The sequence below is a fragment of the Rousettus aegyptiacus genome, unplaced genomic scaffold (genome assembly GCF_014176215.1).
Source record: "Rousettus aegyptiacus isolate mRouAeg1 unplaced genomic scaffold, mRouAeg1.p scaffold_m13_p_5, whole genome shotgun sequence".
Classification (NCBI taxonomy): Eukaryota; Metazoa; Chordata; class Mammalia; order Chiroptera; family Pteropodidae; genus Rousettus; species Rousettus aegyptiacus.
In genome coordinates, this window is record NW_023416308.1 from 100,988,218 (window position 1) to 101,016,043 (window position 27,826).

At 45.7% G+C, this 27,826-nt stretch overlaps 2 protein-coding genes across 2 annotated transcripts in view; one reads left to right on the plus strand and one right to left on the minus strand.

Annotated features, from left to right (window-relative positions):
• PAMR1 (peptidase domain containing associated with muscle regeneration 1) overlaps positions 1-24,181 on the minus strand; it is a 142,482-nt gene extending 118,301 nt beyond the window's left edge. Inside the window, exons 1-2 of the mRNA XM_016123222.2 lie at positions 24,059-24,181; positions 23,294-23,398 (exon numbers count right to left, since the gene is read on the minus strand). The gene's annotated coding sequence lies outside the window, so the exon portion shown is untranslated. The remainder of the gene's footprint in view (positions 1-23,293; positions 23,399-24,058) is intronic.
• Positions 24,182-24,602: 421 nt separating this feature from the next.
• FJX1 (four-jointed box kinase 1) lies at positions 24,603-27,106 on the plus strand. Its single transcript, XM_016123228.2, has one exon. It carries the CDS (start codon positions 24,868-24,870, stop codon positions 26,179-26,181), a length of 1,314 nt encoding a protein of 437 aa, XP_015978714.1. The 5' UTR covers positions 24,603-24,867; the 3' UTR covers positions 26,182-27,106.
• The last annotated feature ends 720 nt before the right edge of the window (positions 27,107-27,826 follow it).

Here is a 27,826-nt window from a genome sequence, read left to right on the forward strand (position 1 = left end):
ACTTTATTTGGATGACTTGACCTATACAAATGGACATGTTCCAGCCACCACATGAATTAAGAAGAAGAAGCAAGTCTCCAGGGAATAAGAATAGAGCAGATGAGATCAGAGGCAAGACCCAGAATGAGTCTGGCTTGTGTCCTGATCCCCGATCTTAGACCTTTCCCATGGCCTCAACTCGTTCCTGTGGTTGACTGCAAAAGACACCTCTGTGTCTTTATAATAATCTCCCCTTTAGGCTAAGTGAGCCTGACCTGGCTTTTGCTACTTATAAACATAACCTAAGCAAAGCAGGTAGGGAAATATCTCTTCCCTGTCCCCTTTCTCAAGACCATTTACCTTTCTTACTTTCTTAATGTGGTGTCCAGGGACCAAATCAGCCACTTAAAACTGAAATCTGGATGCAACCTCTAACTTCTCTGGTAACTTCGCCTGACGAGATGGGGCTTTACTAATACCACCACAGGTCACGATAAACCCAAAACTCCCTTGTGATAGTTAATTTTATGTGTCAACTTGGCAGGGCCATGGTGCCCAGATATTTGGTCAGGCATTATTTTGGATGTTTCTGTGAAGGTGTCTTTTCGTATGAGAATAAGATTTAAATCAGTAGATTTTGAGTAAAGCAGATAACCCTCTATGATGTGGGTGGGCCTCATCCAATCGGTTGAAAGCCTTAATAGAACAAAGACTGACCTCTCTGAAGAAAGAAGGAATTCTGCCAGCAGACTGCCTTTGGACTTGAACTGCTACAATTCTCTGAGTCTCCAGCCTGCCAGCATATCTCATCAGACTCTGGACTTGCCAAGCCTCTATATTCACATGAGCTAATTCCTTAAAATACATTCATTCTCTCTCTTTCTCTCTGCCTCACTCTCCGTCTCCCTCTCCCTTTCTCTCTCCCTTTCTCTGTAGAGCCCTAGCTAATCTGTTTTTACTGGCTCCCACATACATATCCATGCAAAGGCCTGAATCACAGAACCTCTCACCAATTCTACAAGTCTGGTTTTCATACGGCCATCACTATTATGCACCTACGATATGCTAGGCACAGCAGTAGACATTTTAAACCTATCTTATTTAATCCTTATAACAGTCATATGAATCAAGCTGCATTTTATAGAAGAAATGGAGGTAGAGGAAGGTGAAATTAACTTTCCAAGGTTTCGAAACGAGCGGTTAGTAAATCCAGGAGTAGAAACTCAGGCCATTCTTTAATCGAAGAATGTGCTCATTCCACTACATTCCACTTATGTCACCTCTAACCACAAAGCTGCCTATGGCCACACAACACTGCCTTCCTGCTGCTGCTGCTGCGGCTGCTGCAGCTGCTAAAGAGTAAGAGGTTCCGTGTAACTATCTGGTTTGTCTCTGCCATTTTTGTGGGAAGAAAACAATTTCTGGATTAAGTGTTAACTCCAAAAGTCTCGCCCAGCCCCGGGGACCCTTCATTTCTTGTGTCCCATTATCAATTGTATCAACAATAGCGAAAACGTGTCTGTGCCTGTGTATGTTCAATATGTGCTCCTTTGGGCTATCTATGAAAAAGATGAGCTAGAAAGAACTGAAATGTTTAAATGCCAGTTTATGTTATTCTCCACTGCTGTCTTGGGAGACCTGTCCACATATCAACTCTCATGCAAAAAATGACTTAACCAGAATGTAAATGTAAAACCAGCAAATGCTTTCCAGAATTTTGTCAGCGTTTTTCCAACATCCTAATTGTTGGACATTTCATAGTCCACGGAGATGATGAAAGCTTTTTCCTTTGTGCATCTACCATTTATATGAATAGAGTTTGTACCTTCTCCTTTAGGACAATGCCTTAATTTGGATCGTACTGAACTTTCCCCTGTTTATCACTGGTTATTTCTCCGTCTCCGTCAGGTAGCTATTGCTAAGTTTTTGAGGTATTAATTAATCATATCTTTATTTTCGCCATTTTGAAGCAATTGAGAAATGTACAGAGGAGTCAGACAGACATCCTAATAACAGCTGAATCGCTGGCTACCCAAATTGGTACATGGGGCCCAAAGGAGTTTTCTACTCCTTCCTCTCTGAATTGCACTTAGCCACTGTCACAGCAGCTGGACAACTGTAGGCTACTCCCCTCAATGGGAGAACTTGTCCTGGTGAGCTCAAGGTATGGAAAGGGCAGGAGCAAAAGGAAGAATGTATACCAGCTTTAGATCATCTAGCCCAAGAAAGGGAGCCACAGAGGATATAGAAGGCTGAAAAAACGTATCTACAAATTCCTCCCATCCCTACACACACAACCCTTTGCCCTTGTTCCCATTAAGAAGTATCATCTATTTCTCGACTCTTTTAAAATCTGGGCAACCCTTGTGACTTAATTTGGCCAATAGAAAGTAGCAAGATGACATTATGCACTTTCTGAGCCAAGATCTCAAGAGACTTCTGCATTCTCCCTCTTGGAACCCAGTTGTCAGGGGAGTAGCCCACGCTAGCTACACCATGTGGATGAGAACCAAAGTGCCCCAGCTGAAACCTCAGCCAACTGCTGGACCTGTGAATGACCTCATCCAGGATCAGCCAGCACCCAGTCGACATGCCAAGTGACCACAAACACATGAGTGAACCCAACTGACGCTATACGGAACAGAGATGAACAATCTCAAATGAGTCCTGCCCAAATTGCCAGCCTACAAAAATCTTGAACAAATAAACATATATGTGAGCAGAGCATTCTCAGTCATGGCTTTTTAACCTCACCAATCAAATAAGTCTCTTTGGCATTCTCAGTCATGGCTTTTTAACCTCACCAATCAAATAAGGGTAATGTGACCCTAAGATAGTTTTCTATGGAAATCCGAAGAGTGGGGTAATATCCCTGCTGAGAGTTATGAATTCTGCTTCTATCACGTATGCGGAACTCCTCCATACACACAACGAGGACACTCTTTAAACACTGACTATTAGTCAAGGAGCTAATGAAAAGTCATGTATTTGTTTTCTATTGCTGCTGTAGCAGATTAACAAAAACTTGGTGGCTTACAATAACTCAAACTGGTTATTTTTCACTTCTAGAGGTCAGAAGTCCAAAACGGGTCTCACTGGGCTTAAAGCAAGGTGTCACGAGGGCTGCATTCTTTCTGGGTGCTCTAGGGAATAATTTTTTTCCTTGTGTTTTCCAGCTGTTAGAGGTTTCCTCATTTTTTGCCTTCTGGCTTCTTTTCCTTATCAAAACCAGCAATGGCCAATTGAGTCTTTTCGGTGACTGACTCTTCCACCCCTCTCTTCCACACTTAATGACCCTTTATCCAGGCTCACCTGGATAACTCAGGATACTCTTCCTATTCTAAAATCATCTGGTTGGTAATCTTAATTGCATCTACAACCTCATTTTCCTTTTCCAGTGACATAACATAGTCACTGGTTCCAAGAATTAAAACGTGGACATTTTTTGCAGGGGGCACCATTATTCCATTTACCCTGAGTAACAACCTCAGCAGAGCAGCATCATGCTCCTCTGTAAGGATTAATGCTCAGTTCTTTGCTTGCATCTCACCTCACAGTTTCAAAGTGCCCTAAAAGTAGAGAGAATAAGAAGGCATGTTTTTAGAAGCCAGAGACACTCCACTGATTAAGGTGTGGGCTTTGGAGACGGAGAAGGGAGTTGATCAGGTTGATCATATAGGACAGAAAAAGAACCTTGTTGAAAACAGAATACATTTTATCTCTTGCTTCACTCTAATAGTCCTGTGAAGGCCAAGTTGACAAACCACCCAATTTCCCTCTCAATCAGGTTGCCTACATTGTCACTGAAATGGTGTTTGCTCAGGGCCTTCAAGCTGGACCCTGTCAACAAGACAGACCTCGCTGAGTAAGAGGCGATCTGTCTCAGTCTGATGCTACAACATTTTCGATGGCCATGACAAGAGCACTTGGCGTCCCGTTTCCATCAGTCTCTTGAGTGGTGGGAAAGAAATCTCCCTTGCCAGAAGCCAGAGAAGGAAGTAGACAGATTAAAGAATGCAGAAGTTTTCTGCCTGCTTGGCCATTTTCTTCCTGTAGCTGAATGCTGAAAGGATGATTAAAAAGAGGACACATTGCAGCAGGTAGGACTCATTTCATTTGTTGAATGGTACAAGATACAAAGGCGATGGGCATTCATTCACCCCAGGTCCTATAAATTAAGGAAGTGAGAGTAGGAAGTACCATGTAGTACCTTTAGGGGAAGATGTACAAAGGGAAATCATGCTAACACTGCTCTTTTGAGCATGTGTGTGTGTGCACACGCATGTGCGCATGTATGCATGTGTTTGAGGAGGACAGCTGAGGACAGATGCACAAGAGGCCAGCAGCAGACCTGAGAATAAGTGACTCAACATGTAAATCAGGATAATTTGACAATGGACTATGCAAAAGAAGTCAATACCAAGGCAGGGTGCTGGAGACACTACATTGGTTAAGATGTGGGCTTTGAGAACAGATGGAAGAGAGTGTGAGAGCCAGCTACCTCCCACCCTTGCCAGACATGAATGAGGACCTTGGACAAGATGTTTAACTTGGTTTCCTCATCTATATAATGAGAATATAAACAAAAACTTGCTTGCTAGCATCTTGTGTTATGTTGTTACATGGCATGCCCTCAATGAATTCCCCCTCCAAGGATTCCCCCTTCGTCATGGAGCTAGACTGCACCATGTGATTTGCTTTGACCGATGGGACATCATCAAAACAGACACCAACAGAGGCTGATAAGTGTTTGTACACTGGGGCTTGCCCTCTTGGAGTACTGCCACACCACCTAAGAAACCTAAGCTTTCTTGCTGGGAAGGCCACCTGGAGGAGAGCAAAGATGCCCCAGCTGGCAGCCCCAGAAAAATCACCAAATATGTTGTGACTACCATCGTGGACATTCTACCCTAGTTGAGACACACGGGCAGATATTTGCAGTTACATGAATGACCCCGAGCAAAACCAAAGAATAACTGCCCAGCCCAAACTGCAGAATGCCCATCATATCTGTAGAGAGGATCTTTCCATATTTCATACCATTCAAGGGATGAGATGAGTCCATGTGCCTGGCGCAAATTGTCCTCTTTTAAATCATCCTTTTAGCATTTGATTACAAGAAGGAAACTGCCAAGTAGGCAGAAAAGTTCTGCATTTTTTAATTTCTTTAATTTTAATTCTTTAATTTCTTCCTCTGGCTTCTGGCAAAAGATCCTGCTACATTACTGTGTTTATTGTAGAATAAATAGTTGTTTTAAATCACTAAATTTTGGGATGGTTTGCTATGTAGCAATAGTTAACTGATACAGGTTCTTACCAGGATTAAATCAGATAATAGAAAATGCTTAGCACAGTTCCCGATACATAAAGTGCTCTCTATATGGTAATGATCACCTTGCCTAAAGTCTAGGCCTACCTAACCCCTTAATCCTACCTAACTTCAACCACCTGAATCCTTTCTCTACCGCTACTCCCCCTCCCCCTCTCAAAATACATAGTATCCAGTTATGGAAAATCATAGGTTTGATTTTTGTTTTGTTTTAGTGGTTGAAAATTTGTTTTTATGTACTAGTGCAAAATAATTAAAAATCAGATAGTGTTAAGAATTTCAAAATGACAAACAGTAGTCCCTTGCCCTACTACTCCCACCCCCTAATCCAATCTCTCCTCATTTTAGGAAGCCAGCATTTCACGCATGCCAAAACCAGAAAACACATTACGGAAGATGAAAACCATAAACATAGATGCAAAAGTCCTTAACAAAATATTTGTAAATTGAATCCAGCACTATGTAAAAAATATAATACATCATAACCAAGTAGGTTTTATCCCAAGAATGAAAGGTTAGTTCAACACTAGAAAATCAGTTCATGTAATTCACCACATCAACACCAAGAGCACCCCCCAATAAAATTCCTGGACACAAATTTCCATCTCAGAATCTCCTTCTGGGAAATTCAACTTGAGAAAATGTGCTAAGTGCTATTGGCTTACACAAGGATGTGGCATGATTCGATTTATGTTTTAGAAAGAGTTTTGGTGGCACATATCAATATGGGGAAGAAATTGAGGGCAAGAAGGTCAGTCGGGAAACCGCTGCAGACAAGAGATGGTGAGAGATGGGAGCAGAGCCCGGCAGGAAGGATGGAGAGGAGGAGGCAGAGGTGAGGCTGAGTGACAAGACTTGGAGACTAACTGAATGGGACAGAGGTGGAAGGGAAAGGAGGGACTCAGACAACAGTGAGGTTCTGAGTACTGACGACTCTGAATAGTGATACTCTTACCAGGATAGAAAATCCAACATAGAAAGCAGGTTCGTGGGAAAAGCTGGGAATCGTAGCTCAGCCTTGCTTTCCAGCTCCATCTGACCTCTCTGAACCTCTAACTCTTCATCTGAAAGTTATTTCTCCCAGGGTGCATACCTAATGCAGAGCTCAAGGCCTTCCATCATCTGGCCCCTGCCTACTCCTCCTCCTTCTTCCCTCCCCCTCCTCCCCTGTACCCATTCACACTAACACACCCTCTGACCTCACATCTGGCGGATTTGTTCTCATCTCAAGGCCTTTGCCCTTTAATGATCCTTGCGCTCAGAAAGCTTCCCCCACAATCTTTACATAGCTGCCTCCTCCTCATTGAGGCTTCTAACTCATCATCACCTGCTATTAAGGCCTTCTCTTCCTAGCTAAAACAGCCCCTCCCACCAAGCAGCCAACCAACATCACAGCACCTGTGTTATCTTTTTGATGGCATTGAGACACTCCTTAAACTATCTTATTTGCTTTCATGTGTATTGTCAACTTCTGCTGGAAGGGAGCTTCTTGAGTACAGGGATTCAGCTTTGTTTCCACTGCTCTCACAGCTATAGAACTCAGTCCGGCATCTAATCAACCCTCAAGAAGTATATACTAACTAAGTAGTAAATGGAAGAGCTGGTACTCAGACTAGGGCAACTAACTGTCCTACAGATGCTGAAGAGCTTTCCAGGATGCAGGACTTTCAGTGATAAAACTGGGAAAGTCCCAAAGCAAACCAGGAAAGTCGGTCGCCCTAACTCAAACCCACATCTCCTAATTGTATAGTCAGTCCTCCTTCCTATGCCTCGCCCTTGAGATTCCAGGACATCTCATGTCAAGTCAAAGCCCTCGTGCTTTACATCAGTGCCAGACACAGAGGTGACGAACAACAAATAGGTGTTGCGCGAACGAATGAATCAAATGAATGACTTGGCTCCCTTAAGGAGAAGCTGAACAGAATGTCCCGTATTAGGTCTTTGGTTTCAACCACATAGCCTGGTTGCTCAGCAACACCATGCCATGGTCAAACTAGACATCTGGACATCCTACGTCGTGAGCTGGTTGAAAGTCCTCAGGCAGTCAGCTGTAAATGCCTTACGTCCCCCAAGCCCCATCCCACTGAGGGGCTGCTGGGTCTCAGCTGTAAACCAAAGGCCCACATTGAAGGAACTTGAATGCCCTCACAAATCAGGGCAGAGGAAACTCAAACAGAGCACCCAGAACAATGGCTCAGAGATACTGAAAACTGCATTTCTCCTTGGGAATTTTTTTCCTTCTCAGTTGAATGGCAACGAGTTCACTGACAAACCCTGCAGTCCTGCACATGGGGATGGAAAGGGGAGTGATGCACTAAGGTAGATCAGGGTGACCTCCTCTTGCACTAGCCTCAGTGAGGCGCTGCAAGGGTGGGATAAGGCAAGTACGTGCCCCTGCAAGGGCGGGGCTTAGCTAGAGGAGGGGAGGGGTAGGAGGTAAAACGGGCAGCTCTGTTAATCGTTTTCTGTGCCAAGAGGCAAGGGACAGAACCCTCCTGTGTGGGGACACAATACATGATCTAGACCTCAGAGTCTCTATAGCAATAAAGGATGGGAGTAAGAGCCCAAATAACCTGAGTTTAAATCCCAGCTCTGCCAGGCAACATATTGCGGCCTTGAGCAGATTATTTAACCCTTCTAGGCCTCAGTTTCCTCATCTGTAAACTGAGATTACTGTGAGACTTGGAGACTATGGCTCTAAAGCACAGGCACTGATAAATGGTGGCTGTCATTATGATCATTATGTTATACATTTGCCTCCAAGGGAAAGCTGCTTGGGCTAGGATGGTAGGTGCTCCTGTCCCTGGATAACAGCAATGACTAATCCAGCCATGCTTCACGAGCTGGCTTCGGCATCCTCATGGACAGATGGGGCTGGTGGTTTGGGATTCTCTCAGCACAGACTGACTAAACCCTTCCCCAACCTCTGAGACAAATTCCTGACTTCCACTTTAACAGACTTGAGTTTAACAAGATAGCTATTATACTTTAAATAAATACTGACTTGCCAGAAATGCAATGTTTCCTGCGAATTAGGAACGAAAGAGGCCACCTCAGTGAAATCTCTGGTATATCTCAAGCACAGCTTTGAATAATTAATTTGCTATTTTGATAATACACAATGACTGGCCTATTAAACCAAGAATCCTGCATTTATGAAATGCTAACTTAGTGGCAAGCAAACAAAACCTGAGTCAATAGTTGCCTCGCCAGTTATTAAAAGCTCCTCTCCCTGGGGACTGTGTGGGAGGCAGACCACATGGTGGGACAGAGGGACTGAGGTGGAGCTGGCAGTATGGAAGCCAAAGGGATATACAGGAGGCTATTGAAAGCCAGGCCCTGCTCAGGTGGGGAGCAGTACTATGACAGTTTGAGGTCAGACCCAAAGAAACCTCTTGGGTTCCCCACCAATGCTGTACCACCCCTGTAGCAGCTAGCCAGGACATTTGCTTTTTGTTTGGGCTTTCTGGTAGTCATTCACTGCCCAAAGGTAGGGGTTTAGAGGCAGGAAAGGTATGTAGAATGTAATGAGGATGGTAACATTAGGACCTCTCATTCCAGGAATAATGGAGAATTGAAGGATATAGCCCTGTGACAGACGTTAACAGTATGGGTTTTGAAGAGGAAACGGTTAGGATGCTATTGATTGCATATAAATGCAACCCAACTCCAAACTGTTTACACATTAAGAAAATTAATTCTCACCCAACAGGAAATTCAGAAATGTATAGGTTTCTCAGTGGGGCTTAGTCTCAGCTGCATATAATAGAAAACACACATAATGACGGCTTGTATTAGGTAGAGGTTTAAAGTTCTCTCGCATAAAAGAAGCCCAGAGATAAACAGTCAGAAGCTGGTATGGCAACTCCACAGTCACTGCCATCTTTAGCACATGACCTCCATCCTCAAGTTAATTTCATGGTTAAATAATAGTTATCACAGCTCTAGCCATCATGACCACTTTCCAGGAAATAGGAAGATAAAGACGAACAGGGCAAAAGGCCACTTAAAATTTAATTAGCTATCTGCATCGACAAGGGGATCTGGAAAATGTGGTTTTATATCTGTGTACACTGCTACATCCATCAATATAGATTTCTTGTTAGTAAGGAGGAAGAACAGAATGGACACTGGGAAGATAACTAGCAGTTTCTGCTGCTGGAGTCTTCTAGGATGAGTTATTTAATGACTCACCCCACCATCAAGGGCCCACATTCCCTCTATCTTGGCTCTGCTGTCTTGGCCCGGTCCTCAGACTGGCAGCAAGTGGCTATGCAGCAGTTATAGATGTCTCAAGATCCGATGATGTCAGGAGGAAAAACGGGGAAACTGCTCCTATAGCTCTCCCTTAGAAATGAGAAAACTCTCAAAACCCCATCAGCAGACTTCCAGTGGTCAGAAATAGGTCCAGCAGAACAAACAGCCTCTCCCTGGCAGGTGAGGGTGAGGTCACATCTCTGAAGCGCCGGCTTCATGGGGGAGGGTGGAAGAATTGGCCAAATTTAGGTTCTGTTATGAAGGAGGCAGGGTGTGTGGGCAGGTGCTGGGTTCAAAGACCATCTTCCCCATATTCTACCTCTGGCTTTGGGCTGTGGACTTACTGCCTCCAAACTGGCCTTTCTTCTTCTGTCAAACAGGAGGACGATGATTACCTTGTAGGGTGTGTGTGAGGTCGAATGAGATCATGTATGTAAAGTACGCGTGCATGTGAGTTTACAATTTTGTATATATGTTCATGCAAGCCACGGGTCTTTATTTGTCAAATAAATTGGATCCTGCTCTAGTTCTCATACACTAGATTGGAAGGAATCCCAGTCATCACAGTCCTGAGGCTTCCTTTCCCCAGGGTCACAAAATCCAGAGGTTCGCCAAAGGAATCTAACTCACTCGGTCTCCTGTTTCCATTGTTCCTATGCTTCTTACTACTGCAAACAATGAAAAACAAGAACTCTTATTATAACAGTGGCTGAGCATGCCTCCCATGCCATGCTCCATGCCTGTACTCTATGTGGTCTGCATAAATGAACTCATTCGATGCTCCCATTGCTGCTCTGGGTCCATGGCCCTCCACATGCTGTCTGGTGACACTGCCCCACACTACCACAGAGTGCCACTTGCCAGCTCCCTGCTCATGCCAAACAGCCTTTGAAAGAGGGCATGTCCTTGGCTGACTCACTCCCTCAGAGGCAGCAAAGCCCCGGCAGCCCCCTGTCTGAAACCTGGTTCTTTGTGCCCGGTTAGCCCACCTTCATAATCATTCTCCCCTACAGTGACTCACAATCTCAGAGGCGCTGTCCTAGAATGGACCCAGGCCAGCGCCCTGAGCAGAGCTCACACTCACTGTCCCACTTCTCAGTGTGAGAAAAGCCACCACTAGCCATTCTCCTCTTTCAACTTCACCCACTACTCCCCGCACACTCACTAACATGGGCCATTCATGCTCCATTCTCCCAAACTAGAACGCGATGGCTCCATAATACCTATTTCATCTCTCCCACATTGTGCAGTGGCCATGTGGGTGGAAGGAAGATGGCTGACACTACCACCATCGCCATCCCCGTAACTATGATTGCATCTGGTAACCAAAGCCAATCGGCCAATCAGCATTCTCTAGCTAGAGACCCAGTAAAAGAATGGACATGAAACCCAATTTGAGTCAATGAGACTTGAGGGGAGATTTTTCAAGAAACTTCCGTTGGGCCAGTGGCTGAAAATCTCCTTCTAGATAATGTGGAGTGAAGCCTGGAACTGCTGCATCCGTTTTGCCACCATGATGTTGTATGAAGAGAACATAAAGCTTCAAAGACCGGACCAGGTGTTGGATGACACTGGTGAAGCTCAAAATCAAACCAGGTCAGAAGACCCTCTAACTACTCGTGTCTTAAATCAATCTCCTTCGTTGTCTAAGCCATTCAGAGGTGGATGTCTCTTAATTAGACATTAAAAGACCTAAGTAACCCAAAGAGGCACCCGGAAATGGTCCGGCTCTTAGAAAGGCTTTAATCTTCCCTGGCTAAGGTCAGAGAAAGAACATGAGAAATATGTACCTCACCTCAGGACCTAATTAGGCTTTTAAAGGAGTCTGGCTTAAATCTGATAACAAGAAGCCTTCTATGAGGGAACTCATTCATTTGTCCATCTACCCATCTACCCATGCACTGAAAATTACAAATCTAGCTCCCTTAGGTCCCTCTATAGCTCAGCACCAGTATCTAGGCTCCATCCTCATGCAAATGATGCCATTTCATAGGACTTAAACCAATTCGGGTGATGCTCCTGTGTATTAGGGTTCTACAGAGAAACAGAACCAATAGGATATATAAAGATGTATATAGGAATTGACTTACACAGTTATGGAGGCCAAGAAGTCCAATGATCCTCCATCTGCAAGCTGGAGAACCGGGAAGCCAGTGGTGTAATTCAGTCTGAGTCCAAAGGCCTGACAACCTAGGATGCCAATAATGTCAGTCCAAGTTCAAAGGCCCAAGGACCAAGGGATTAATGGTCTAAGTCCTCATCTGAGTCCAAAGGCCCAATAACCAGGAACACTAATGTACAAGGGCACAAAAAGATGGATGTCCCAGCTCAAGCAAAAAGATTAAATTCGCTTTTCTTCCACCTTTTCATTCTATTCATGCTTTCAACAGATTGGATGATGCCCACCAGAACTGTGAAAGTGATCTTTACTCAGTCTATAAATTCAAATGCTGTGTCTTCCAGAAACACTCTCACAGACACATCCAGAAATGTTTTACCATCCTTGAGCCTAGTCAAGTTGGTACATAAAATTAAGCATCATATCCTGGCTCCTGGATTTTAATGATGCTCAAGGCCTTCTCCCTTCCTTTCTTTCTTCAGTGCTACCATCCAAGCTCAGACCCTTCCCATCTTAAGTCCTGGCCCAGTGGGCAGCTTCTTAATGGTCACCTAACTAATATGCCTTTTGATAATATGGTACAATGAAGCATGAATCATTTACTCTAAAGCATTCCCTTGACCATTCCGGTCTGCTCAGTAGTACGTGCTGAGTATAATGAAATTAAGCATGCCAGAAATGTATAAAAGGTTTTTTTAAGGAAAAAAAAAAAGTCCTTTCTCTTAAAATTTCCTTTCCCCAAGGTTGCCACTATTAACATATCCTCCTGGACTCTTTCCTAGGTATACATTTTTTTTTTCAGCCAAGCACAGTATAGCTTTATCAAAATTACTACACTGTAAGAGAGGAATTGCCTTGGCATCACATTAAAAAAAAAAATCCCTACATGATTCCTTAGGGACATATTCACTCAAAACAATGGAAAATTTAAATTCAACTGCCCTGCTTGGGGGTGTTCTGGAGCCCAAAACTCCCGTTTTTGTCGCTGTTGTATTTCTGTTGTTTCATTCTCTGCTGGTTTAATTAGTGCATGATATCGTCGGAAGTAATGCCATTTTTATTAGAGTAATGGCCAGAGCCAGCATAAAATTCACAATGTTTTTAATTTCAATAAAACCATTCAGTCTAATGGTCCTGTCCCAGCATTGTTAGAGGTTCCGAAGCCGCAAAGGGATAAAGCTTTCCCTGGCTGTCTCGGAAAGCACGCCCCTCCCAGGGCTCTCAAGGCTGGGTATGAACACCTGGCGGTTCGTGGTGCCTTCCTTGGTCTCCCAACCACACCCAAAAGAGCAGACTCGAAAGCTTGGCTTCAAATTGTTATAGTGCTGGCCTTGGAAGCAAAAATTCTATAAGTCCCAATTTGTTGCAGTTATGGCTGAGACTGCTCTGTGTTCTGTGACTGGTCCCGGGGCAGCCAGTGATCGGTGGCAGAGCTGCTGGGTCTTGGGTCCCTCTGAGCTGGCTTTCCAACATGGAGAAGGCATTGACACCAAGTGATCCGGGACACACTGCCCCAGGTTTGAATGTGATTGTTAACAACTCAGGCAATATACTTCAGCTCTCTGAACCTGAGATTACTCATCTGTAAACAGGGGTTATAAAATCCACCTAAAAGGGTTTGTGAGGATATATGAGCTGCCTGGCATGTGGCAAGACTTGATAAATGGTAACTAATACAGGCTTCTACCTTCCAATAAGTAGTTTCTGATCATCTTCAGCAATACCCACCCCCAGCAAAAAAAAAAAAAAAAAGATAGATAGATAGATAGATAGATAGATAGATCGATCGATCGATCGATCAGGTGTGTGGCTGAGGAGACTATTGAGACTGGGAAGGATGCTTGTGGGGCTGACAGGAGCTGAGGCAGCAAAGCCAGGCCTCTGTGGTGTTGATGTTGCCAGGAGGCACTGCTAGGACACAAAGCATTCCCCTGCCCCTCCCAGGCTGGCTGTGCTCCCTGCTTCTCACTCTTTCCTCAACCTCTTGGGCCCTGGCTGGGCTCCTCCTTCCTGGGAAACACAAGGGTCAGCATAGAAAATGTAGTTTGGATTTGAGCTCATCTTATACTGGACCAGCTAAATCATTCTGCCCCAGAGTAATGAAGCGTTCCTCTCTCTCTCTCTCTCTCTCTCTCTCTCTCTCTCACACACACACACACACACACACTCTCTCTCTCTTTCTCACATACACACATGGACTAAACCCTGCATGCCTTCCATGTGTGTCACATTCCCTTCTTTCCAATCACCATAAAACAACAGCTACTGGTGGAAAAAATCAGAGATGCTCTTTACTTTTCTTTACCCTAATCAAGGTCTCAAACTTCCTTCCTAATCTGAGATCAGAGCCAAAAAGACAAGTATTGTTACTAGTGTGTGGGTGTGTTTGCCATCATAATCAACGTTTATTCAGACTCTGTGATATATCACTAGGCAAGGGAATGACGAATCATGATGCTTTGTTTTGATTTTATTGGCTCATCAGAAAAGATGCATAAAATACATTCTTTAGAGATCTTACAGCATAGCTCTACTTATTTTATTAATTGGTAATTTTCTCATTATTATTTAAAAGTATTGCAAGATAATAATTTTTCAAAAATCAAATAACACAGAAATGTTGGAGTGGACGTATGTGGAATAATGGTCCAGCACAGAACTGCTCCTTTATATACTGCCTACCCTACCACATGGAGAAAATCTGGATGAACCAATGGTGAAGCATCTTTCCCCAAATGGACCAATCAGATTCCCTCTCCCTGGAATGTAAAAGCTTGACTGGAAGGTGACTGGACCTGAGACATTTTGCACCTGCACTTTTGAAAGAAGGCGCTTTCCTACCTGGGACTGCTTAGTTCTGGTGCTTTGCAATCCCCAAGTTTCAGTTTTTCCATTGATGCTGGGAACTACTTCAGTATTCTTCTATCATATCCCATTTTTGCTTCTTGACTGAGCCAGTCAGTCTCTTCTGCTTTCCACCAAAGGCACCTCAACTGATTCAAGTAAAGTGAGTATAGATTTTACGATCAAAGTCAGAGGTACCAAAATGTCACATTCTTTATTACCCTATATCTGACCTCGACGTTTAACTTGAGCCTCTACACGCACCATTTAATACTTACACAGCATACTTTTCCCAAATGCTCTGTGACATATATAGTAAAAATGAATATGGTAAAAAGCACCTCCCACACAAAGACACCTTGGGGAGTAACACTACTGACAGCTTAGTATGCATCCTCCCAGACGTACTCCTCTACAGCTGGGCATGTGGTTTTTAATATTTATTGCGTGCCTTCTATATGCCAGAAACAGTATCGAAACTTCTCATCTACACTATTCTATCTAATCTCATATCTCATTTAATTCTCACAATACTTCTGTAAGGCAAGAATGATGTCCCATTTTACAAATAAGAAAACCAAGGTGAGAAGACTTCTATGGAGTCCAGCTGCCCTCACTGATCCTAAACAGCCATGCAGACCTGTCATCATCCCGAACTAGGGGACCCTCTCAATGAGGAAAAATAGAAACCTCGAGCACCTTGCTGGGGTCTGCTGGCTTGTTTATGCCCCATGTGAGCAAGGGTATCATGCATGGGAGCAGAGAAGCCAGAGAAAGCTTTTTGTTCCTTTGTTTTATAATCTTTTCCTAAAAAAAAATAAAATTCACTTAGAAAATAATCAAATGGTCAGTGATTGCCCCCTTTCCCTCTCTGCCTCCCTTTAACTAAAGCCACTGTTCGTTAACCAACAAAAAAAGGCAAGCAAAGAAAAATATTTCCAAATAATCTCCTTTCCCTGATCCTTCTGATTTTTCTTTCCTTCCCCTTCTGGCATAGCTGCTAACAAGAGAAACAGAAAGCACCATTCGATAGGAAAAAAGCTTTTAAATCTTCCAAACTTTTAGGAATGGTTCCTGAGTTCCTTTTTCTGCCCTTTTTACAAGAGTTTTCGTGGACACTAACATACGTGCAACATGGACATGCAACCATGTGGAAGATGAGAGGTAGTGACAGTCTGCAAAAGTGAACAGAGCTGAGCAGTGAAAGGATGTCACAGAAGACCTCTGATGTGGAAGTCAGGTAAAGAGTGGCCAAGAGCCAGGTCTTCCAAGAACTAGCTGTGCACCTTGGGTTCCTGAAGCTCAGCTTTGTCTTTCATCAAATAGGGACAGTCACAAACACCTGTTCCTCTCTCCCTCCCTAGCAGCGTATTGTGAAAAATCCAACCAGACTGCTGTGGGAAAGTGCTCAGCAAAACCGCAAGGAGCTATATAAATATATCACCATCATAATTCCTCAGACATTCTCCTGCTATTCCTCAGGCCCATGTTGTCCCTAAAACATTGCCATTCTTTAAACTCAGGCAGGCAAGACGTGGCCTCTGAGGTTTTCTTCTTCCTTATTTCCTTGAGTGAAATGAAAAGGAACCGGAGATATTCAGGGGTGAGTCTCAGTGCATGGCGCGTAACAAACACACCCTGCCCCGCAGAGGCACCTTCTCTGCTTCCCAGTGGCAGTCTCATCGTTGGCTCCTGGGAGGAGTGAAACCAGAGGAGACATTATGGTGGGCATTCTTGCACTGTCATCCTTACTCAGGCTATTCTGGTCCTAACACAGTAATAGTGTGGTCCCCATAAGTTCAGCCCATTTCTTTTCCAACTACTCTTATCCAACTTGATAAGATATTAACCACATTGAGCTTTCCATGCTGCAACACATCTCCCAGTAGATGAGCTCAGTCACACAGTAGAGGTCAGATATAACTAAGCACCTGTTTCGGACGTGCTTGGAGTAAGGCAATGCACCTGTGCCAAGGAGCAGACGACTCCCTGGTAAGAAGTCCCTTCGCTAACTCACCAGTGTGTTTTTCAGCCCCAAGAGGCCACATCTTATTGCAGTAACATGACTTCAGTCTTTGAGCAGACCAGAGTTGGAATTCCTCTTCTGTCACTTAGCAAAAGTCTCCTAGGCCAAGTCTGCAAATGATGATCTAGTTTCCCATCTCTGCCTTGCATGTAGAAAGTATCCTGGAAATTCCAAATTGTGCCCACCAGAGTCTGTTTTCCAATTTGATCACAAGGGAAACCTTGCCGGTCTATCAACCTGAGGTCCTGAGGAGGGCTAAATGGGTGTAGCCCTGTGTTACATGAAGGAAGAGGGGAATTGTGCCTGTTTCTCCACAAAGGGGCAAGGCAGAGAGAAAGGAGGGAAAGGAAAGCTAGACGAGAAAGGAAGGCCTTGTACAGTGATAGACACCCCTCGGAGTCCTGTCCCCCAAATCTTCAGTAAAGCCACTAAACTCATATCTGCGGTCCAAGTGGATTTGGTGAGATTGGGAATGATCAAGGCATTGAACTTCATACCCATGTTAATGGACGTTGGAGCCAAAGCAACAAGGATGGAAGCAGGAAGTGGATGAAGAGAGACAAACTTGAGGAACAAAGCCTTTCAGAAATACAGGGAAAATCTCTGGACCCTCCTGGCCCATAAAATAGGAATTGGGGTCAAGATTAACTAGATATCAAAAGAACAGAAACGTCCTTAACAACAGAGTTGTACCATTGTCATCATCATCCCCACCATCATCATCACCATCATCATCATCATCATCATCATCATCACATCATCAGATATGCTGATTGTCTGCCTATGGAATGCAGAGAACTGGTTTTAGGCCATGAAACCTGGGGCCCGGGAAGCTAGCGCACTCTTAACTAGGGCTGAAGAACTTCTAACTGGTTTTCACCCACCTCGTTGTTGAAACACGGAGCTGTGTCTCCTCCGTTCACTGCTCCCCACCAGCGAGTATCTAGAAGATACCCTTTGCCTTTGCATCTTCTCCCAGCCCCTTTCAGTCCAACAGCAATGACTTCTCCTGAGTCGGAAAGTCCGTCGGTCTCCCACTTAACCTGCTCACTATTCTGACGAGACTCGGCACTCGTCTGCACTACAGTGAGCCCCAGTTATAAATTACTTACCTGCTGGTCATCATTTTCATATAAATTGATTTTAAAAATCAGCAAAGGACTATATTTTCATTTGGAGTTAAAGCATCCATTTTTTATTTGCGTTTGAGTCTGGTCTAGAAGAGATGGCAGAAAAAATGGCACTGAGGCTGATATAGCTAATGATGATGATGGAGATCCCACGGGCAGCCGATATTTCACTTGCAGCAACCTCTATATTGGCCTCGCCGCCTGCACTACTCTTTTTTTTTTTTTTTTAATAGCCACTTCCATTTAACACCCACCGCCTATGGTGGAACCATTATGATAATATCTGTACTCTAAGCAGCCATGATTGGTCTTGACACATTATCACCCTAAGAGATCAGCCACATTGCACTAAGTCCTATTTATAATAACCCTTGGCAGGAGCCACCAAAATAAAACCTGGTACATACTTATGGGCCACCTTTCATCTGAGGAAATCTGAAAGCTTTACAAGCTTAATTAAGCTTCAGGATCTATCTGACTGATGAGATGTGTGGGGCCTCAGGAAGCTGAGGAAGAGCAGCATTGCTAATTGCAGACTGGAGAAGGCTCTGAACAGAGATGAACAAAGAAATCAACAAAGCCAGCAAGAGTCACCTCCTTTAGTGGGAAATGTTTGTGGAGTGAATTTCTTCAGGGTGGGCTGAAATAGTCATAGGAGAGTGATGAAGGGGCTGTAGAGAGCCTTTGATCTGGCATTTCTCCCTGCAGGCAGGGGACCTGAGATTTGTTTCTTTTATCAAAAGAGGATTAAGTTAATGCAACACACTTAAGTGTTTTTAAGGATGAGGAAACTGAGCTCCTGACAGAGGTGGTAATCTGCCCGTGGGCACACGGCTGCCAAGCTCACATGCTGTTCCCCCTTCTTGCCCAATGTTCTTCTACCCTAGACCCTGACCTGCAACCCCCATTTGCCCTTCAAGACTCAGCTCAACATCTGCCTCCTTGGTGAAGGCTTCCCGGACTTCCCTGGTAGAATATGTTGCTCCCTCCTCTGTGCCTTCATGTATTTTACTTGCACAATAGCTAGAGCAATTGATAACATTTACTGAGCACTTACTAAGTGCTTAATGTACATTTCATCCACACAATAAAGTTATAAGGCAGGTGCAGTTCTCATCTCCATTTTTCAGATAAATTAACAGGCCCGGAGAGGTTCGGTGACTTTCCCAAGATGGCACAGCTAATAAGTGCGAGAGACTCAGCCTGGCTGCAGAGCTCATATTTCAAAAAGACTTCACCACACTGCCCCCTCCCTAGCAGCGCAGCTGTGATGGAAGAGGCCTGTTTACATCTTTGCTCCCTTCTCTGGTTTGTAAGCTCCTGTGGGAGAGGTATATCATTTAAAATCTGATGACTGCAAACAACAGATACCCACCTCAAAGTGGGTTAAAGCGCAAGGGACATCCAGAGGAAAGGTGGCCAGAATTCATTGATTTGGGGGCTTAGTGACATCACCAAGGACTCAGTTTCCTTCTATCTTTCTGCTCTGTCACCCTCGATGTGTGCACTAAGTTCCCCTTGCAGTTACAGAATAACTGCCCCAAGTCCAGGCCTCAAATCTGGACCTGAACCATGGAGAAAAGATGCCATATTTTCTTCCCTGTCTTGTTGTCATAGCAAAGACATTGTTTCCAGAAACTTCCCTGTGGACTTCCCTTTGGGTCTCACTGCTGAGACCCAAACCAAACATTGGCAAAGACACTGAAAGCACCATGACTGGTTTAGACCAATCAAGATTCAGCCTCCCCTCCAGCACCAGACACAGGACGAGACGGAGACCTGTCAAGAAGGAAGGTAAGGTAAAGGGTGAAGATGAGACAGCCAACCCTCCCTGATGCAGTCATTATGACAAAAGAAAACCTGATGTCCCATTACTTATTGTACAGTTCTTTGGACTTTAGCATGTGCACAACAAATCTTGGTTGAACCAAACTATCGTTGAGAAAGAAACTGATTTCCCCAAATGGCCAGTACAGAATTTTTACTGTCATTCCCTTAACTAGGGTGTGATGACATGTGACTAAGATACATGTCCAAGACTGCTCTCAATTTACAAAATTAATTCACCAATGCTTCAATCTTTAGATTCTAATCTCTCGCACAGTCTAGTCTCTAGGCTATGGGACCCTTTCTCAAAAGCAGGTCAAAAAGAGAGAATCATAAAAATGTTCGTCTTACCATAAATTAAAGGTTCATGCCAACCTTGACATTCTTCCCAGAAACATAGTGTGTTCTTAAAAATGAGTCTCATTCAGGCAGACAGGCTAATTGTAAAGACTATTACATTTCCGGACCTTCTTGTAGCTATCCAGTGGGATTTCCTGCAACTGGGTTTGTATACATCTGCCCCTGATAGCCAGGTACATGAAGATGAGATCATTTAAGCAATTCTTGGGGGACCCAGATCATGGTCAGAGAGGAAAATACCAAGAAAAGGAAGATTATCTCCAAGCAGAAAAATAATGTACCTTAGCAAGGAACGAGACTGGAGAAGAGGGAGACACAAATAATGAACATATGGCCCAGAGAAGTTGGAAAACTGCCCACGGTCACACAGCTAGTAATGGCTAATGCAAGAGTTGTACCCACTTTCAATGGATATTGTAGTTCTGTCACCGACATGGTCTTTCTCTTCCTTTTCTTAGAAGCATCCATAAGGGTGCATTTGGAGGCCTTTATCTTTGGGAGAGGCTTGTAACTCAGAAGACCCAGAAAAGGTCAAGATTGAAGGAGGCAGAGTAGCGAGAGGAAGCCAGATGCCCAAGATTGGCTGGAGGATCTGGGCTTTCAACAAGAGCTGCACTGGGAAGCCTGGTAGGGTCCAGTTGGTCCAGCTTTGTGGGGAAGGAAAAGAGCAAGTTTTTCAATGAAGATGGCCATCTGGGGCACAAAGAGGTCCTGGGCCAGAACGCCACTGTATGAGGTTTCTCAGGACCCAAACGAGGCTTGGTGGAGGACAGAGACAAGAAAAGGAGGAGACACCCCCCCACACACATCTGGACAATTAAATAGAAACAGGAAGGAAAGGAAGTAACGAAACGATAATAATAGTGAGCTCTTAGACAGTCTTTTAAGTACATGATAGGGACTAATTTAATCATCACAATAAGGTACTAATTAATTATGATTAATCATTGGATATTATACAATTGTTATAATTAGTATTAGTAATACCAATAATGTTATTGGTACTGCATTTTACGGATGAGTATATAAGGTTCAGAGAGGTCAAGAAATTTACTCAAGGTCACACACCTGGTAAGTTTTAAATTCAGACAATCTGGCTTGAGCGTTTATGCTCTTAACCATTTCACTTAATAGCAATCTCCGAGAACACTGTGAAGTAAAATTTAATCTGAGTTGGGTCTACTTAGATTTAATGCAATAATTTTTATATCTGACATTTCCCCAGCAATGTACTATTTGCAAAGGGTTTTGCTTCCATAGTTCTAGAATCTCAGCCCTACCACTTACTTAACTGTATGACTTCAGGTCAGTTACTGACTAAGCTTCAGTTTTCCCATCTGTACAGTGGGGACAATCATGCCTGTTGGAAGGGTTAAAAGAATAATAGCCCTGGTCCAAGCCCATAACAAGCAGTCAATAAGTGTTTGCTGCTCATGTTGTTGTGATTATTAATATCTCACTAGAACTTCGTAACAGCAGTGTGGGGTAGATAAGATTTACTATCCTCATCTCTCAGATGCGGAAACCAACACTCATAGAAGAGAAATAACTAGCCAGAAAGGAAACAGCCAGAAAGCAGAAATGCCAGACTTGGAAAACGTTCCAACTCCAAGACTGTTGTACTGTTGCCAACCCTCAACTTCTACCTCCTCTTTCTTCCCCAGGAGGCACTGTTACATGAACCAGATCGTTCCACAGGACTGTGGGAAAGTTTGAAGTAATTGGAGATCAAGGCTCAGGAAGAAGCTTGGAGGAATTAAGAATGTTTTCAAGGTGAAAATAGGTGCCAATGTAGTAACAGATGAGCAGCACCTTCCCTCAGCCCCAAGCAACTGCCAGAGGGGCAGGTGGGACCGAGGCTGGGGTTACACACTGTGATGAGCTGTGCCAACCCCACGAGCCATGGCGGCTCGGCCATGGGTGTGTGGTGGTATGTCCTCGGTCCAGAAAGTAAAGGTAAACAGAGTAGTATTTTTAAAAAACTGTCTAAAATAATCCAGTGCCACCTGAAACTGTACTCGACTTTAGGTTTGTTTTTTGGTTTGGGTTTGGTTTTCTGTGATTCTGCATTTCGATGAACTTGAACAAGTTTTTATTAGTACATCCTATTCTGATACATGGTGCATTCAGTTCTATGGCTACAGGCAAATGGCTGTGAAAAAGTCAGTTTGTCTTCTGAGGTGTAAAATTTTAGCTGACTCCTTAAGCCTCGATTTCTATGTCAGTACAGTAAAATGATTGCAAGAGTCTGAAAGTTGGGGTATCTGGGTTTGAGGCCAGACCTCCCAGACTGAAAATCACATGCTTCCTTCTACATTATTCTGAGGCTTCGGCAATATTTTTTTCCTTTTAGAATGAATGAAAGTTCTTATTTTGTATCCTTTTGTAGTAAGGTGTTTTTTAAAAAGCAGCTTGAATATATGCTACACGCAGAGCTTCGTCTCATTAACATCCCAATGATTTATTCAGCAAATTGTTAATGAACATCCACTAAGTGCCAGGCGGTGTGCCAGGCAGCCAGAAAACAATAGATAAGACAGACTCCTCAGGGAGTTCACAGTGAACTATCCTTTATGCTTATGTATAGCTTTTGTTAACAGCTAAAAAGACAGAGACAGCAACTACTTTGGATTTCTCCCATAGCACCTAGGACACGGTATGGGTCATGGAAGCCACATAATATGCCTAGAATTTAACTTAGACAATAAATTGTCCGGTTAAGATATATACTTTTCTCTAATTAGATGATATTCTACTTATGCCCACAAGGTGGAGATCTTGCTTACAGTTTACGCAAGCTGAAAGCAACTTGTAAAACAAATTTTTTCTCGGCAGAAGTTAAACCAAAAGACAAAAAGAAATAAACTCAATTTATTGAGCACCTTTTTAGTGTAATATACCTGTTAAGTGTCAGGAGAAATAAAAAGTTGATAAGCCATAACCCCTGCCCTCTAGGGAAAGTTGGGGGTCAGGAGCTTGCATACAGCAGGAAGACAGTAACTTTCAATGACTTGAATATGTTTTGATGTGTCCATATGTCCATAGTAATCTCATCATCAGATAAGATCCATAAAAAGGCATGATACAGCCGCCGCATGGTGCAGAACAGATTCAACACAGATTCTATACTTCGACCAATATAGAAACACTTGAAGGTATACTGGGTTGGTGCTGAAAGGCCCTCCTGTGTTCTGATGCCTCTGCCTAACCACAAACATTACAGTGTCTGCCCTTTAACTCTAGAACATTCATTCTTTTGTGAACAAAATATTCTCAATGCCAGCTGATAAGCTAATACAGTTGAAACCCCCATGTGTAGCTGATAGGGGGATAAGAGAGAAAAGAAACACACGTAAGGAAACATTTTCAACTCCTGCTTTCAGGAAGTGGAGTCCACCCCCACCCACAATCATGTGTCTTACCTGGGAATTTTGGTTTGGATCTAGGACACACTCTGGTACAGAGAGAGAAGAGGGAGGAATGATTCTTATCCAAGAGCTTTTCTGGTGGACTGAGCCCGAAGGTGGCTGGAAGGCAATGTGGTTTGTTGTTTTGTTATTTGTTTGTATGTTTGGTTTGTTGGTTTTGCTCCTCCGCCCCCTTCCCCAACCATTTGTTAAACCATTACACCAGTAGTCAAATGAAGTATGGGGATTTTTCTTCATTTGTTGAACTGAAAATCACATTTGGCAAATAAAGTGACTGGCTAAATGACAGTGAATAACAACAACAACAACAAAAGAATGCTAGCAACTTGATAAAAATATTGAATTTTCTTCATGGAGGAAAAATCAAGGGGCATGCTGCCAGGAGACTAGAGTATGCATTTTAGTTTTCTCCACTTGCTAACTGTGGGGTCTTGAGCAAACGCCATCCCTTCTCCGTGGCTCCTGTTCCGCATGAGCTAAACAGTTTCCCCGACACCCCTCTCCCCCCCCCCTCCGCACTAGGTAGGATCCTGGGTTATAATGCTCTCATAGCAACCTGAACGTCCCCCTAGAATATAAGCTACATGAGCATGGGGACCTGGGTCTGTGGATTTTACTGTTCTGAGACCAGAACCGAGGACAGACGCTTTTTTGAATGGATGAACGAATGAATGGGGCCTGGGGGCTAACCTAGGTGTTCCACTTGCACAGCGAGGTTTAATTCCCGGTGAGTCCCTTGGGAAAGGTGCTGTGACCAACCTCGAAGCGCACAAGCCGGCAGCGACCAGTGGTGGTGAGCGCGCTCGGGAAAGGGGGTGTTGGTTCAAAGTTGTTTGCTCCAGATGGTTCCTCTACGGGGCTGGAGTCACACATCCTCTGTGGCTCGGAAAGAGTCCCAGGGATTTACATAAGGCTGGGTGAATCACACCGTCGGCGACAGAGAAGGCAAAAGGACCCGCCCTAATCCTCGCCAGGCGGCGCCCGGAGCGCGGTGTGCGTTTAGTCTGAAGTTTGCAGAAGACCAGACGCTGCGTTGGCCCAGGAACACCGCGACCACTCCAAACCCCGCGAGGGCCAAGGTCGCGTTCCTCCCACCCGGCGGGACTCCATCTAGCTCAGTACCGCCCCCTCCGACGCCCCCGTGCGGGAGCCACCAGCCCGGCTTCTTCCTGGCCCGTAAGTCCGGGACTGAGTGTGGGGCCGCCTCTCTCGCTTGGAAAGAGACATTGCCGCTTTAAGGAGAAGAGGAGGAGAGGGGGGCGGAGGAGTGGGGGGCGGGGAGCGGCGGCAGAGGAGGGGGAGGGGGATCCCCCTCGCTCCCACGTGGTCCGGACGCCTGTGAATCGCGCCCGCCGGAGGGTCTCACAGCGAAATACAAAAGCAGCTGGGAAGCGGCAGTGAAGCGAGTTCCCAGCGCCGGGCAGAGCCCCGCAGCGCCCCGCGGCCGAGATGGGGCTGAAGCACCCGGAGCCCCGGAGCCAACAAGCTGCCGGGCCCGCCTCGCCACCGGGACCCGGGCGCCCGGGCTCGGCTTGAAGCGGCGGCGGCACCGGCGCGGCCGGGGGAGCATGGGCAGGAGGATGCGGGTCGCCGCCGCCACCGCGGGGCTCTGGCTGCTGGCTCTGGGCTCGTTGCTGGCGCTGTGGGGCGGGCTCCTGCCGCCACGAACTGAGCTGCCCGCCTCCTGGCCGCCCAAAGACCGAATCCCGCGGCGCCCGGCCCGGAGAGGCAGCCCGGAGCCCGCGCCTCGCTTCTTTCAGACCCCACTCCTGGCACGGGACGCCCGCAGCGGCTCCCTGAAAACTTTCCGGGCGCTGCTCACCTTGGCGGCCGGCGCAGACAGCCCTCCCCGGCAGCCCCCTGGCGAGCACAGGAGGCACGTGCCAGTCCGGCGGCCCCGGCCCGAGGAGCGCAACGCGGTGCATGGGGGTGTCTTCTGGAGCCGCAGCCTGGAAGAGCAGGTGCCCCGGGGCTTCTCGGAGGCCCAGGCTGCGGCGTGGCTGGAGGCGGCGCGCGGCGCCCGAGTGGTGGCCCTGGAGCGCGGGGGCTGCGGACGTAGCTCCAACCGGCTGGCGCGCTTCGCCGACGGCACCCGAGCCTGCGTGCGCTACGGCATCAACCCCGAGCAGATACAGGGCGAGGTCCTGTCCTACTACCTGGCGCGTCTGCTGGGCCTTCAGCGCCACGTGCCGCCGCTGGCACTGGCCCGAGTAGAGGGTCGGGGCGCGCAGTGGGCGCAGGTGCAGGAGGATCTTCGTGCGGCGCACTGGACGGAGGGCAGCGTGGTGAGCCTGACGCGCTGGCTCCCCAACCTCACGGATGTAATGGTGCCCGCGCCCTGGCGCTCGGAAGACGGCCATCTGCGGCCCCTGCGCGCCGCGGGGGGCGAGCTGGCCAACCGCAGCCAGGCAGAGCTGGTGGACTTGGTGCAATGGACAGACCTGATTCTCTTCGACTATCTGACGGCCAACTTCGATCGGCTCGTCAGCAACCTATTCAGCCTGCAGTGGGACCCACGCGTCATGCATCGCGCCACAAGCAACCTGCACCGCGGCCCCGGCGGGGCACTGGTCTTTCTAGACAACGAGGCGGGCTTGGTGCACGGCTACCGGGTGGCAGGCATGTGGGACAAGTATAACGAGCCACTGCTGCAGTCAGTGTGCGTGTTTCGAGAGCGGACAGCACGGCGCGTCCTGGAGCTGCACCGCGGACAGGACGCGGCCGCCCGGCTGCTGCGTCTCTACCAGCACCATGAGCCTCGCTTTCCCGAGCTGGCTGAGCTTGCCGACCCTCACGCTCAGCAACTGCAGCGCCGCCTCGACTTCCTCGCCAAGCACATTTTGCACTGTAAGGCCAAGTACGGCCGCCGACCGGGGACTTAGCATCACCCGGAAGAAGAGAGAGAAAAAGACCTTTGGCTGGGGAATGTATAATGGGGGAAGGACTGTCGCCTCTGCCACCGCCTGGGACCAGCTGGCCAACGCCCAGCCAGGGTCCTGAGCGCGAAGGCGGCTAAAATCTTAAGCTTCAGCCACCTGCCCCTTTCTCTCAGTCCTATGCTGTTTCAAAGTTCTGGGAGGAGAGCTCATCGAGGCCAGAAGTGTAACATTCCCTCCACCCAGCCTATAAAAGGATTCTTCCCTGTGCCAGCAGGGAGTTTGGATCCGAAGAAACTGCCTGCCAGAGTTTGGCCCCGCGGTGGCGGTCTCTGTGGGAGACGCATCCCATTCCTTGCCCTCCCCCCATTTCCTTTCCCCAAAAAGAAAACTTCTATTTGAGCCGTTGAGCTTAATTCCGCAGTTTCCTACCAAACGCAGCGCTGGCGGCCCAGAGCAGGGCTGTGACATTGCCTGGTGGAGCCCCCTTCCTGTGTTCTCCCTTTGTTCCAGCTGGTGATGGTGAGATCACTGTTAAGAGCTGGGGAACGGATTCTGATAGGACAAAGAGCAAGACCTCCAGAACCTGGGGCGTCCTGCACACCCTGACTGTGTGTCTGACTTGTTCTGTACCGCTTGTCATTTGAGCCTGAAGGCTGCAAATGCAGGACTGGCTGTATGCACTGAGTCAAATAATTTTTTCCTCTCCCTCCCGACCGACCAAAATTTTGACGATGACGATGTCCACCAGAAAAAAAAAAAAAAAAAATCAGTCTCATGCACTTTACTTTGTTTTTATTTTAATTTTGTATTAAGAAAAACTTTTTTATTTGACAAGATTTGCATACTATGTATATATGTGCATAAAGTGTGGTGTAAATATACTAAACAAACTTATATTTCAATAAAAGGGAGTTTAAAATTTAGAATTTAATTCCTTTGGTTTTAACTGTTTGAGGTATCTAATGCCTTACCTGGTTTTCGAATGGGCTTTAGGGTTTCTCCTTTGCAGATGTGCTTTTAAAACAAAGGATGCTTATACATCCCAGTTGTGACTACAGAACTTATGGAATTGAACAAAGACAATAACAGATTCCCCTGTTCTGCTCTCTCAAATGAACCCCAATGCTGGGAATCACAGAGTTCGGCACAGAATGTGGGGGAAGGTGGAAAGAGGGAAAGAAAGTATTCTATCTCCTGGCAAATAAAACTTTGATATAAAGAGATTTCACTGTAAAATAATCCTGTATTAATCATGTGACAACTATGACAGAACAAGATGTACAGACTAAAATATGACAAATGTCCCTCTTTTAAACTTAACTATAGTGGTCACATGCTGCACATTATTCTCAGCATTGTAATTACCATGCATTGTAATTACCATGATAATAAGCTGAACACATTTCAGACAGGTGGAGGAAGTCATAAATTAATTCTCTTTAATCTGGCATAAATTCCATTGCATCCAGGAGATCATAATCAACATCTGGACTCATCCAGCTCTCTTAAGAGATTGTACTTTTTTTTTCCAGGTACTAATTACATGGTCCCCTCAGAGCAGCCATTGTGAGACCATGAAAGCACGTAATACTTTGTATATCACATTTGAACCCTTCTTGAAACTTCAAATTTAGAAAATATTTTTGGA